The sequence below is a fragment of the Falco cherrug genome, chromosome Z, assembly GCF_023634085.1.
Source record: "Falco cherrug isolate bFalChe1 chromosome Z, bFalChe1.pri, whole genome shotgun sequence".
Taxonomy (NCBI): Eukaryota; Metazoa; Chordata; class Aves; order Falconiformes; family Falconidae; genus Falco; species Falco cherrug.
Window position 1 is genome coordinate 44,903,658 of NC_073720.1, and position 12,381 is coordinate 44,916,038.

General features: G+C 44.7%; 1 protein-coding gene across 1 annotated transcript; it reads left to right on the forward strand.

The window, feature by feature from the left end:
• The first annotated feature begins 2,164 nt into the window (after positions 1-2,164).
• CTSL (cathepsin L) lies at positions 2,165-7,284 on the forward strand. The gene is made up of 7 exons (XM_005441376.4): positions 2,165-2,668; positions 3,002-3,124; positions 3,206-3,361; positions 3,698-3,922; positions 5,465-5,633; positions 5,973-6,090; positions 6,892-7,284. Exons 1-7 carry the CDS (start codon positions 2,180-2,182, stop codon positions 6,989-6,991), a joined length of 1,380 nt encoding a protein of 459 aa, XP_005441433.3. The 5' UTR covers positions 2,165-2,179; the 3' UTR covers positions 6,992-7,284.
• Positions 7,285-12,381: the final 5,097 nt, after the last annotated feature.

Sequence of the window (12,381 nt, forward strand, 5' to 3'; positions counted from 1 at the left end):
TAGCTTAATATTTCAAACCTATGCACACTACTAATTTACTCGAATTTGTGCAAGTGTGCAATGTTGATTGTTGCAGTGCATAACCACACTTTTCTTCCTTTCAGAAGATGGTTCCATGATGTCTGCATGGCCAGTCAGCCACTAGCCATATAAAAACTTAAGGCAAAGCAAGAACTTCCAGAAATTTCAGCCACAAAGACCACTAGAAATTTGATAACACAGCTTTGCAAAGCAAGTAAACATTAAAATGATGAGCAAGTAATTCCTAAAACTTGTATCCAGTGTGCATTTTCTGCATTCCTATTTTGAAGAAGTCCTTTCCATGTTTTATATTTCTGCTCAAAGTGGCATGGCATGGCTGCACACATATGCACACACATGGATGCACACATCAGTCCTGAGTGTTCATACACAAGTTTTCACTTAAATTAGTTTAGCTTTAAAATACCTAATTTTCCCAGAGGTTTTACAAGGCCTGCTTATGATTACTTACTAATGAGGGAGTATCACTGTTGGGTGTACTTGCACATTTTTTTCGTGGAATCAGTACAGTAGTTCAGTGGTAGGAGACTTGCACAGGTACTTTGAAAAGACAAGACAACCCCTCCAGCTTCTCTTTATGTATTCGGCCCTGTAGGACTTCCTTGGGCCAAAGACTGCTCCTGGGATAATCTGGATAAGGAAACTTGTATTGTTTATTTTAATGAGACACTGTGTGTCTTAAGACACCAAAAAAGGGAGAAGCACATATCATATGATTTTTTTTCCTTTTTGCTGTTGTGCAACAGCCTACAAACCCTGTTTTTTATTCTAAATGCATGCTTTCAAGTTTGCAAGTTAAAGGTACCAGTAATGCAGGCTTTGCAAGAGTTTAAGTGGAAACCTTGCATAGCTCTTGCAGTTATTCTACTCCTAGAAGCAATTTCCCTGTTAAAAATCAAGGTCTGTCTACTCCTGGTTAGATGCAGACCAAGTCCATGTGTAAACCTATTAGTATCTCACCTGTGCTGCAACTCTCTTGGTGTCACAACCCGGTGTTTTCCAGTAGAGATTATTGGATGCTACTCACATAAATACCGGCCACACCGGTGGTAAAATACCCGACCTTACCAGGCTCGGGTCCAGCGGCAGGAAAAAGCCGTTTTCAGCTGTTAAATTACGAGGCAATAAAAAGGCCTTTCCTGGAAACGTTTCTTGTACCACCGACCCCACGGCTGGGACGCTGCCTGTGGGAGATGCCCCTCAGCCCCGGGGCTGCCCGTCCCGCGGCGCTGACCCGCGCCCGCCGGGGCTGCAGCGACGGCGGCTGTCCCAGGGGATGCTATCCCGGGGGATGCTGTCCCGAGGGGGGGGGGGGGGCTGTCCCGGGGGATGCTGTCCCGAAGGGGGCTGTTCCCGGGGGGGGCTGTCCCGGGGGAGACTGCGGCGGGGTACCGGCCGCCCCGGCACCCGCGCCAGCCCCGGTGGCTGCTGGCCACCAGGGCCGGGCACCTTCAGCAAGAGCATCACGGCAACACGGGCCTGGGCTGCAAACACCTCGACGTTTTTGGCCTTTTTTTCTGTCCTCCAGATTCTGTTTATCTTTAGCCTGCCAGCCCCCAGCCTGAAGTCCTCCCCAGGTTAAACTCCAGCCGGCTCAGTGCGCTGCCGCTATCTCCAGCCTGCCGGCACTCGTAATAAATATTAAGACACGAATTGCTCAACGTTAGCGGCCTCTGCGGCGCAGCCCCACATCGCCTCCAAGGGCTCCGGCCATCGCGGCGGCCCCGCAGCCGGCCCGTCAGACCGGGACCGCCCCACCCGCGCCCGGGTGGCGGCAGGCAGCGCCGGCGGCCCCGGGCGGCCCCGGCCCCGGCCCCGGCCCCGGCGGGAGGTGCGGCCCGGCGGGGCGAGGCCCGGCTCGGCCGCCAATCGTCACGGCGGGGCGGGCACGGCCGCGGCGCGTATAAGAAGGGCCGCGGGGGCAGCACAGTGGCAGGTCGGGTAGGCGGGAGCACTGGCGGGGGGGGGCTAGCGGTCGGTGAGTGGGGCTGGGCCGACATGCGGCGGGGCGGGGGGGGGAAAGACGGTCCAGCAAGGCGGGAGGGCGAGGGGCGGGCGTCCCGTGTGCATCGGTTCGGTCCCTGCCCTGCGGCCGGGCGGCTCCCGCCGGGCAGGAGCCGCCATTCTGGCCGCTTCCATGGGGGCTGCCGCCCAGCCGCTCCGGGCCCCGCCGCCCGGGCTTGTTTACAATCGCGGCCCAGGCCCCGCGCCCCAGAGGGGGACGGGCGGAGGCCGGGTCAGTGCGTGGGGCCTCCGGGAAGGGCTCGGCGGGGGCGGTCGGCCTGCCTGCGGGTCCGCCCCGGGGTATTTGGGGTGCGCGGTTGGCAGTCCCCCCCGTGGTGGGCAGAGGAAGGAGCGGGGCACAGGCGGGGTGCGGGCCGGCAGGCCTCTTTCGGCGCTGGCGGCTGCCTCCGTGCTCGGGGCTGTGGAGCGAAGGGCGGCTCGTCTGCCAGTTGCCGTGTCTGACCGCTGTCCCTCCCTTCCCGGCAGGTCTGCCAGCATGAATCTGTGTCTGATCGCGCTCTGTCTCGGCTTGGGGCTGGCCTTCGGTGCTCCGAGGGCAGACCCCGATCTGGACACTCACTGGCAGCTGTGGAAGTCGTGGCACGGCAAGAGCTACCATGAGGTGAGCGCCGGGCTACGGCTCGGTTAGGCTGAGCGCTCGCAGCGGGGCCCTGCCCGCTGAGTCATGCCTGCTTTGTTTCAGCGTTTGGTCTGCGCTTGGGAGGGATAATCCCTCTCTTTCTGGGCCCCTTTGCTGTGTTTCTGCATGGATTCAGCAGTACCGTGCTTTTATTATATGAGGGTGACAAAAAGACCGTATCTTAAGCAGCCATTCCGACTTACCATTTGAGTAGTCTCCCACTTGCTCAAGGATACAAGCCATTACAAAGCACGCAATCTTGCAAGTGAAATTTGTTTGAACTGCCTCCTTGAAGTATGTTTTCTGACCCCTCAGAGAGAGGAAAGTTGGAGGAGAGCGGTGTGGGAGAAGAATCTGAAAAGGATTGAACTCCATAATCTGGATCACACATTGGGAAAACACAGCTACAGGTTGGGAATGAATCAGTTTAGTGACATGGTACGTATAGAGGAATGAAACCTGTGGTTCTAAACAGTGTTGTGTAATGGATGGTGACTGCATGTCTTGAATTTTCTTCAGACAACTGAGGAGTTCAGACAGCTGATGAATGGCTACACACACAAGAAGTCTGAAAGGAAGTACAGAGGGTCCCAGTTTCTTGAGCCCAATTTCCTGGAAGTGCCACGATCAGTAGACTGGAGAGAGAAGGGATATGTAACTCCAGTTAAAGACCAGGTATTCTCTGATGGTGGACTTTTAACCAGTTACAGGTCATTTCCTGAATGCTACCTCCTCTTCCATAGGGGAAAAGCACTGTGATCTTGTTGAACGAAGCCAAGCACAAGCTTACTAAATTCAGTGTCATTTTGATAAAATTGCTGTACCCCTTTAGGATTTTTTAGGAGTTCTGGACAGAATGTCTAGTGACTGAAAAGGCTGTAGTATCCTCATTTGTACATGCCAGAAACACAAAAGTTGGTCTTGTGGCTTTAGCTTTTTTTTTGCCTTGGTGGTAAGGAAAGTAATTGCCTAATCTGGACAGATTTATAACTTGTGATTTCATTACTTCAGGGTCAGTGTGGCTCTTGCTGGGCTTTCAGCACAACAGGTGCTCTTGAAGGGCAGCACTTCAGAAAAACTGGCAAGCTTGTTTCACTGAGTGAACAGAATCTGGTGGACTGCTCTCGGCCTGAAGGGAATCAAGGCTGCAATGGTGGTCTCATGGACCAGGCTTTCCAGTATGTGCAGGATAATGGTGGAATTGATTCAGAGGAGTCGTACCCATACACTGCAAAGGTGAGTGTAATAGCTGAACTTACACTGCGAGTGTCATGTCTTCTGTGTGGACAAACTGTGTTGGGAAACACTTACCTAGAAAGGAAGATGACGAAGTAGTAATCAGTACATCTGTTCTTCTGGTTGCATCTTTCCTAATAAAACTAGAATGACTGCTAGCCCCAGTAGGAATCACATGCTGTAATGGTCTTTGAGGTCAAAATCTTACCAGACCTGTTGGAAAAACTAGAGCAATTTTTTTTTATTCCTCCCCCTCATTGCTGCCTTCTTATCAGATGTCATGTGTTATCTTGGTTGATACACCAAACCAGAACCCAGCCCTTGTCAACAGTGCTAGTTACTTGAAGGGGTGCTGTTCACCTTGCCATAACTGAGCTGTTACAGAGTTACTACCCATAGGCCAGGTAATTTTTGCAGCTAGTGTGATCTGGTTTTTAACATAGTTGTTGGCAGTGTCTTAAGTTCTACTTCTGGGCTAAATGTGCATAAACATAGATTATGGGCAGACTTCTGAAATATACCAATAATCTACCAAAAGCTCAACAGGCATGAGGACAAAAGAGCAGTAGTAAATTGGGTATCATTTGAAGAGCCCATGGTTTGGGATTTTCACTGTTTGGAGCTCTACTCGCTATAGAGTATCTTCCCTTGTGGCTTATTTTGTGTGTTGACTGAATGGGCACTAGTAATGCTGTTCATTATAACATAGAAGCCTTTGGATTTGGGTTCCTAATCACCTGCATCCCAGTAATCTTGAGTTTCTTGCTTATCTTGGCTCTTCCGGAGATCCTGGGTGATTATAGGAAGTGCTAATTTGCTGAGTACAAGAAGTGAGCAACTGAGGGTGTACTCTGTGCTGCTTCAGTTGGGGGGAGGGAACTTCAGTACTGATTTACCACACAGGTAAGGGAGGGATGTGCTTGCTTCAGTCTATTTTGACTTTACATGGCCTGACTTCCAAAACAGCCCCCTCCCCTGAAGTAAATGCCTGTGGCACCAACAGTTCAGGTGTCACTGTAAAAAAATAACATAATGAAGCACAAATTAACAAATGCTGTGTGTAAGGTCATACAGTATGAATGATTAACTTCCAAATCATTTTGTAGAGGTTTTCAAACTATGACAGACTAAAATTGTGGATTTTAAGTATTTGCTCAGTGAGCAGTTTCTGGATTGCTTTGTAATTAAAAAATACTTGGCTCTTTTCCATTGTCTATTAATGCATTCTGGGCTTCTTTCCTCCCTGATGAGAGACTTGTCCTGCCCACCAAAGAAGGCAGGGTTCCAGGATGTATGATGGTCCTTTGCATCCCAGTAAAGCTTTCCTTTTAGGCCTCACTGTCATCTGTTTTTTTTTCCTGTACCTTTCAGAAACTCAAAAGCAGCTTCTGTGTTGTCTCTCTCCTTTCCTCCTTTCAAAGCACTTGAAAACAAGGGATGGAAGAGGATCCAAGGCAGAAGAGTCACAATGTCTGGTAGTTCCTGTGCTGACCTGTGTGTTAAATGAAGAACTATGTAATAACTAGGGCTTGCTTTATTTAGGATGATGAAGAATGTCGCTACAAGGCAGAGTACAATGCTGCTAATGACACTGGCTTTGTTGACATCCCTCAAGGACATGAAAGAGCTCTCATGAAAGCAGTAGCAGCTGTGGGTCCTGTGTCTGTTGCTATTGATGCAGGCCACTCTTCATTCCAGTTCTATCAGTCGGGTGGGTATTTGTTAGCAGCTTGCATGCAGAGAACTTTTTTTTTGAATACTCTGTATTCATTACCTTTCAGTTTAATATGTAAAAAAAACCCAAACCCTATGATCTTGTGATGTAGTCATAATCGGGATTCCTTTTAATTCTAGTCAGGTTCTCCATGCATTGTACTTGTCCCTCAGTTTCTGCCATGATACACTTCACTTACGACTTCTTTCTCTGACTTTCAAGAGGCTATGCAATATTTATTTGAAATACACATAGCTTCTGGTGAGGTTTCCTGCACCTTGAGCATCTCTGCATCTTGAGTAGACCTTGTTCATGTGTGAACTTATGCCTCTGCAGGTATCTACTATGAACCAGACTGCAGCAGTGAAGACCTGGACCATGGTGTTCTGGTTGTAGGCTATGGCTTTGAGGGAGAAGATGTAGATGGAAAGAAATACTGGATTGTTAAGAACAGGTAAGATCTCTCTGAGCCTTTAGGGGTAGGGGAGAAGGGAAGGTAGGTTGTTACTTGTAGTGGGGGGGTGGGAAGGCAACAGTAATTAAAATCTGTGTGAAAAATCTGGAAACTGTTCTCAGACTGTATTGTATGACAAAAGTTAAACCTGACTCGGGCTGATGGCAGCCTAATAAAATAGGCCTGAAGCAGCAAACTCATTCTTCTGCCTTTTTAGTTAATTCAAGGGAGCTCAGTACTGGAACAGCCTGTGAAGCTAGTAGGAGTTAAAAGTGGTTGAGCAGGGGGAGCAGGAGAAAATGGGGTTGTGAAGGTGTAATGGATTTTTTTTTTGGAAGCAGAGCATTGCTCATTTATGTTAAATAGGGTAACACTTGAATTTCAAAGGTGGAGTTACCTTCTAGGTTGGAGGGAAAATAAATTAATGCCAAAGGGCATGTCACATGAACTTGTCCCATGTTCTCAGCACTTACAGGGACACCACCCTCAAATGCTGCTTGCAGTCTTGGTCTTCCCTTAAAGTTGGCTGGGAGCAGTGTCTGAGCTTCATGCACTTGTAATCAAGGATTGCACATTAAGGTCTGCACCTAGTGAAAGGATGGCTGCAGCCTTTATTTTCTGTGAGCTTGGGGTGCCTCTTTTGTAACATGCATTTAATCGCAGGGAAGCACTCTAATTTGGCTGCAGCTATCTTGATTTTTCTCCAGATGTGGAAGGCAGCAGTTTTCAATTTAAACACTTAATGGGGGTATGTGTAAATATCTTCTGAATATGAAAACAAACCCTTTACTTCTGTTTCAGCTGGGGTGAGAAGTGGGGTGACAAAGGATATATCTACATGGCCAAGGACAGGAAGAACCACTGTGGAATAGCAACAGCTGCTAGCTATCCGCTTGTTTAATTTGAAGACCAAACATTTCAGTACAAGAGGGGATTCTAAACTGAATGACCAAACCCATGTTCACACATGGAGTTAGACTTGTATCCTTACAAAATCAATTTAATTGTAAAACTTTCAAAGTATGTTATTACATGTTGGTGACATGCCATTTGTCTTAATTTAATGTAAATGTTGGTATGTATACAGCTTGTAATATTGCTGGCTTTTTACTGCTGAATCTAATAGATTATTTTCCTTTTATAAATTTTAATGTGAATAAAGTTTTACTTTCTAAATAAACCCTTTTAATGCCAGTGTATGGTTGACTTGGCTTTTTATGTTTGCCACTTGAGACTTACCAAACAGGCATCCTAAATTATGCTAGTAACTGAAGCTTGTATGCATACCTCTCTTCATCAGTTACTAAAATGCAACCCTAGCTGGGAATGGCTAACAGCTGTTATGGAATGGACTTACTTAAAATGGGAAGTAGAAAAATCTCTTTATCAACCAACAAAGTGATAAAAATCTGACCCTCATTCTTTGAAACTGTGTTCCCTAGAATGTGCCTGAGTGAATTTTGGCTTAGTCCTGTGACCCAGAGGTGATACAATCTCTGGTTCTTAGTACTTCATAACATCTTCAGTCTTTGCATGTCCTACATGCAGCATCATCTGATCTTCACTTAGTTTTAATAGCATCAGTGTTTTATGGCACCTCAAAGTACCACACTTCTGTAGTTAGAGTAACTGTCTCCTTTTGAATATTATGTGTACAGTGGCAACACCCAAAAGCACCTGGGCTGTTCAGAGAGAAATCTTACTTCTTGGTCTGTAGGACACTTAGTATCTTGCCCCTGCACCACCTTTGGCTGGGGAAGGAAGGGGTGGGCAGGGAGGAATGCTGTTCCTACAGGAAGTGAAGCTGGGTGACTCTTAATCCCTGGATACTCTGTGGCTGACTGAACTGTGGTGACTTGCACTGTAGCTCCTCTTCTGGGAGGACTGCAGGTATTTGTGCTGCTGAAACACAATTACTAGCTGTTATGTACTGTTGTTTTTTTCAGGTGCCAGTAGTTTCTGCAGAGGATTATCAATTGATAATGCCAAAAACAGCTGGGGGAGAGGATTTGGCTTTGGTTTTTGGGTGGTGACTCATACCTTCTTGCATTTGGGCTGGAGGGGAAGGAGGCTAGTTCTGCAGTTTGACCAGCACCGGTTCAGATTTTATGGACCCATAGGTTTTTATGCATAGTGTCTTTCCTGAATCTGATAGCTATGCCACAAGGGAACACTTGGACTACAAATTACGAAAGCTGATTGTCCTTATTGTAGATAAAATAAATCTTAAGCTTGCATTTCATAAACACTTCTTGAAAGAAAAACAAGATTGAGGTACCTAGAATAATCAAAACTTTACTCTTCAGCTGTGAGTGTGTCAGTGTGCTGCCTATATATGAATTCTTTCAACCTGAGTCTCCCTACAAGTTTGTTGTTTTGTTTTTTTTTTTTTTTTAACAGGAAGAGCCTCCCTCAGCCCAGTGGCTATTTAACAAGCCACAGAGCAGAAATACCGGTTAGAATTTAGCTGTTGACTTGCTGGGCCTGTTATGGAGGGCATCCATACTACTTGGTGGAAGCTATGGAGGAAATTAATACGGAGCTGAGTTGGTGGTCCTCTAAAGAGTTATTTTCAGAAGGAAACTGCAGTGGTCTGTACATTCAAAATGGGAAGCAAGATCAAAATGCTGTAAATGAAGCGTGTAGGCTTCTTAGGCAGTAGCTGCTTTTCGTTCTTGCTGCCCCAGAACTGGGGGTGGAAGGAGACCTGTCTCTATGAATACTTTTTAATCTTGGAAGCTAACATTACTGTGAGCTTAATAGCACTTGAAGTGGTGCTTTTTTCTATATTGATTAAAACCACAAGACAGTGAGAATGTCCAGCGCACACTGAGACCAGTACAAAGCCTGCTAGGATTTGAACACAGGGAAACGTGTTTGGTTACAAAGGCCAAGGTTAACACAAGTTGCTGGGAAAATAAGATAGTTTTTATGAACAGATGGGAAATGAAAAGGAAATAACTTTCCAAAGCATACGCATGTGAATGGGAACGTAGCTCACAGAAGAGGTATCAGCCTTTTGACTTTTTTAGAAATAAAAAGTGATAATATAGCTACTTGTATGCATCAAAACTTGCTGACTGTTCTGGCTGAACATCCTCCCTTCTGAATGAAATAATCAAGAAAGGGACAGGGTAAGTCAGGTCATGTAGATAAATCAATATTTACATAGCCTTCTTAAGTGACAGCTTCACCCATAGTTGCTTTACATGACAGTGTAAACATTAAAATTTTGTATAAGTTGCAGTTAGGCACTCTGCTAGAAATTTAAAACCTGTTCCCTGTCAAGAATTACATTAAATCTGGTTTTGTGATTCCACTGCAGCGGCCCTATCTTCTGTAGAGCTGTTTCATTTACTTTAGAAGCACTATTATGAAGTAGCAAATTAATCCATAATGGTAAATGTCCTGTTAGGGAAAGTGTTCTCTCTCTTCAAAGTCACTCTTTTCTGAAGATACAGTGAGTGCACATTATGTATGTACATAGAAAGCTCCCAAGTTGTTCCCAGAAAAGCTATGGGTAATTAAAGCTTTTGATGACTGTGTTCAAATTTTTTTTTTTTTTAATAGGCTTTCTTTGGTTTTGTGCTCCTGCTGATAGCTGAAGTTGCATTTATTACAAGATGTGTTCTTTCTTAAGATACTAGGGCACATGTATTACCAGTAAAACATCCTATCTAGGCTGTCCTGTTTAGGCCCTGTCTTTAGTTACAGCTACTGTTGTTAATGGGGACTTAGTGAGTGTCTAAACATGTGATTTGGGCACTATGTTACACACATGGTAGGTGGCAGTTCTGTAAAGTGATAAAGCTCTGCCGGTCATTGCTTGCTTTCAGCTTCCTTGTGAAAATGAACTGTTTTATTTAAATCTGGGAAGAAAAAAGGTTTTGAATTTGGTTTCCATGTGCTGGTGCTTCTCAGCTTGTCCTAAAGGTCTCATAAGAATAACAGTTTCTCTGATCTGCCTGGTGAATGACTATTTATCAGTAGTTTGTCATAAGTTTCTGAAGACAAGTACTCTTGAGGCAAGGAAAACCATGAAAAGAAATTATTCCACTTACACATGAAGTGCTTATTCTTTAAACTCAAGTCAGAAATGAATTTAGCTGTCATGTAGGTAACTATTTATTTTCCCTTTAAAACCAGTCGTTATCTTACCTGACTGCTAAGTGGAATGAAATTTTGGTTTTGGTTTAATGTACGTTGTTTTTCATCTTCGTTAACGTGAAATGAATTTCCAGACCTTAACAGTGGGATAAATAAGCTTACTACCTCCCTACACAATCCATGCAGGAAAGTAATTTTCAAAATATTTTTAAGGACTATATTGACAAAATGTTTGTCATCTCACTGTTGAAACCTAACAGGCAAGCCAAACACGGTAAGTTGTATCAATGAAGTTTTACTATAGTGAATTGATTAACTGGTGATCTACATAAGGGCACTCTAGTTTCTGAACATCAGTTATGCAGTATTTGTTCTTTAATTAATCTCCTTAATGAAACAAAAAAATCCTGCCATGTATCTCTCAATACCAATCAATCAGGTTTTACATATTGGAAATTAACTGCAGTTGCTGGCTATGAACCAAGGAATTGAGCATACCCTGATGGCTGTGATAATGTGAGCTGGTGCTTCTGATCTCTAGCTCTCTTTGCACTTAAGTGAGAGCCTCTTTTTAATTGCAGCCTGTGCCAATACCCTTCATTCTTTTTGTTGGGAAGTCATAGCAGGAAATGCTAAGACTTAGTTATACTGTTCTGAAGAAAGAATAGAATTGTTTAAGATTAAGTCACTAATGGGGACTTTCTCTCATTCTGTAATCAGGGCTTTATCAAATCATTAGTGAAATTCCAGGTAAGTGCAGGGGCACCTAAAGCAATTGGAGGAAGTGGTATAATTAAGACACAAAATTTCATTTGCAAAGGTTTAATTCACAAAACCAAACCTAGATGACATTCAGTAAGGCTCATCTGAAAACATACAAGGAACCCCACCTGAAACTTCACTTTGGGAAGGAGGAGGGTTAGCTACATGGTGGACACCTGATCCATGGGTTGATAGTTTAGATATATTAGGGGCCTCAGAAGAAGCCACCTTTGCTTGTGCTCAGAGGACTTGACTGCTTTATTTCTTTTTTTGTGCTAAGTTGCTTGAAGATTGATTTTCCAGTGGTGTAAAAATTTGATTTCTGCAGCAGTTTTTGTTTCCATCATGCTAGCATCTGTTGAAGAGCTACCACCAACCTTTGTGAGTAAAGGGGCAAAGAAATCATGAAGACAGGCATTTATAAAAGACATACTGTGTTCTTTTTAAAATGCTTTTTCCTTGTTTTGTTCACTTACATTTCTCACCACTTCCAGGAGATTCAAAACCTACTTCTACATGAAACCTGACAGCCTTTCCGAATAAAGTAATGCTGGGAAACATGTGTTTTAGAAGTAGCATGTGTTGTCAGGTGTGGTGCCGCAGTTCTGATGCCTATTACCTTACCTTCTGCAGTCCTGGTTTGGGAAGAAGTGGTCAGAGCAGAGTCAGAGAGCGAGCTATTCGTTTTCTCAGCCCCCTTCAGAGGAGGGTTCCTGGTAAGGCTGGCTTTTTGAGTGCTTACAGGGAAAGATTGTGGTTGGGCTGAGAGCTGAACAAGGGAAAGATGATTTTCCAGCCTGGTAAGGGTTATCCATACTTAGTGACAAATGATCGCTTTGGACATTCATCTGGAATTAACTTTGTTTCACAGTTCTTTGTCTATGTTAATCCTTCCCCCAGGCCAAGCCTGGTTTAGGTGTGCTCTCCTGGGGTGCCACCAAGGGCCTTCTGAAGCTGTTACAGCTATTATTTTATGTGTCTGCTAGGGAAAATCAGTCTCTGGAACTGGCATGGAAATACTCAGAGTTCTGGTTTTAATGATTAGGTGGTTGGTTTTTTTTAATTACTAGCAATGGTTTCCTGCACAGCATGCATGCAGTGACATAAAACTGTTTAAAATAAATGCTGGGCTGTTAGACACTCAAACTGGTTTAGGGTGTCTGGGAAGCTGATGCTGAAGCGAGATGTTGAGAACTCCTTGAGGCTGTAGCACATGTCTTGGAACACCCTTGCTTTTGTTTAAAAGCCAAAAGTGAAATGAAATAAAGGTGGCTTTAGAGCTGCCAAGTCACAGGTGGTTTTTCCCCACTTGCAAAGGAAGTACATCTCTAAATGCATCTCTGTAATATACCATTTTATGAGGCTGGTTAACAAGTCACAGAAAAAAATTATATAGGGCTGCCAACAAAATGCTGAACAGTT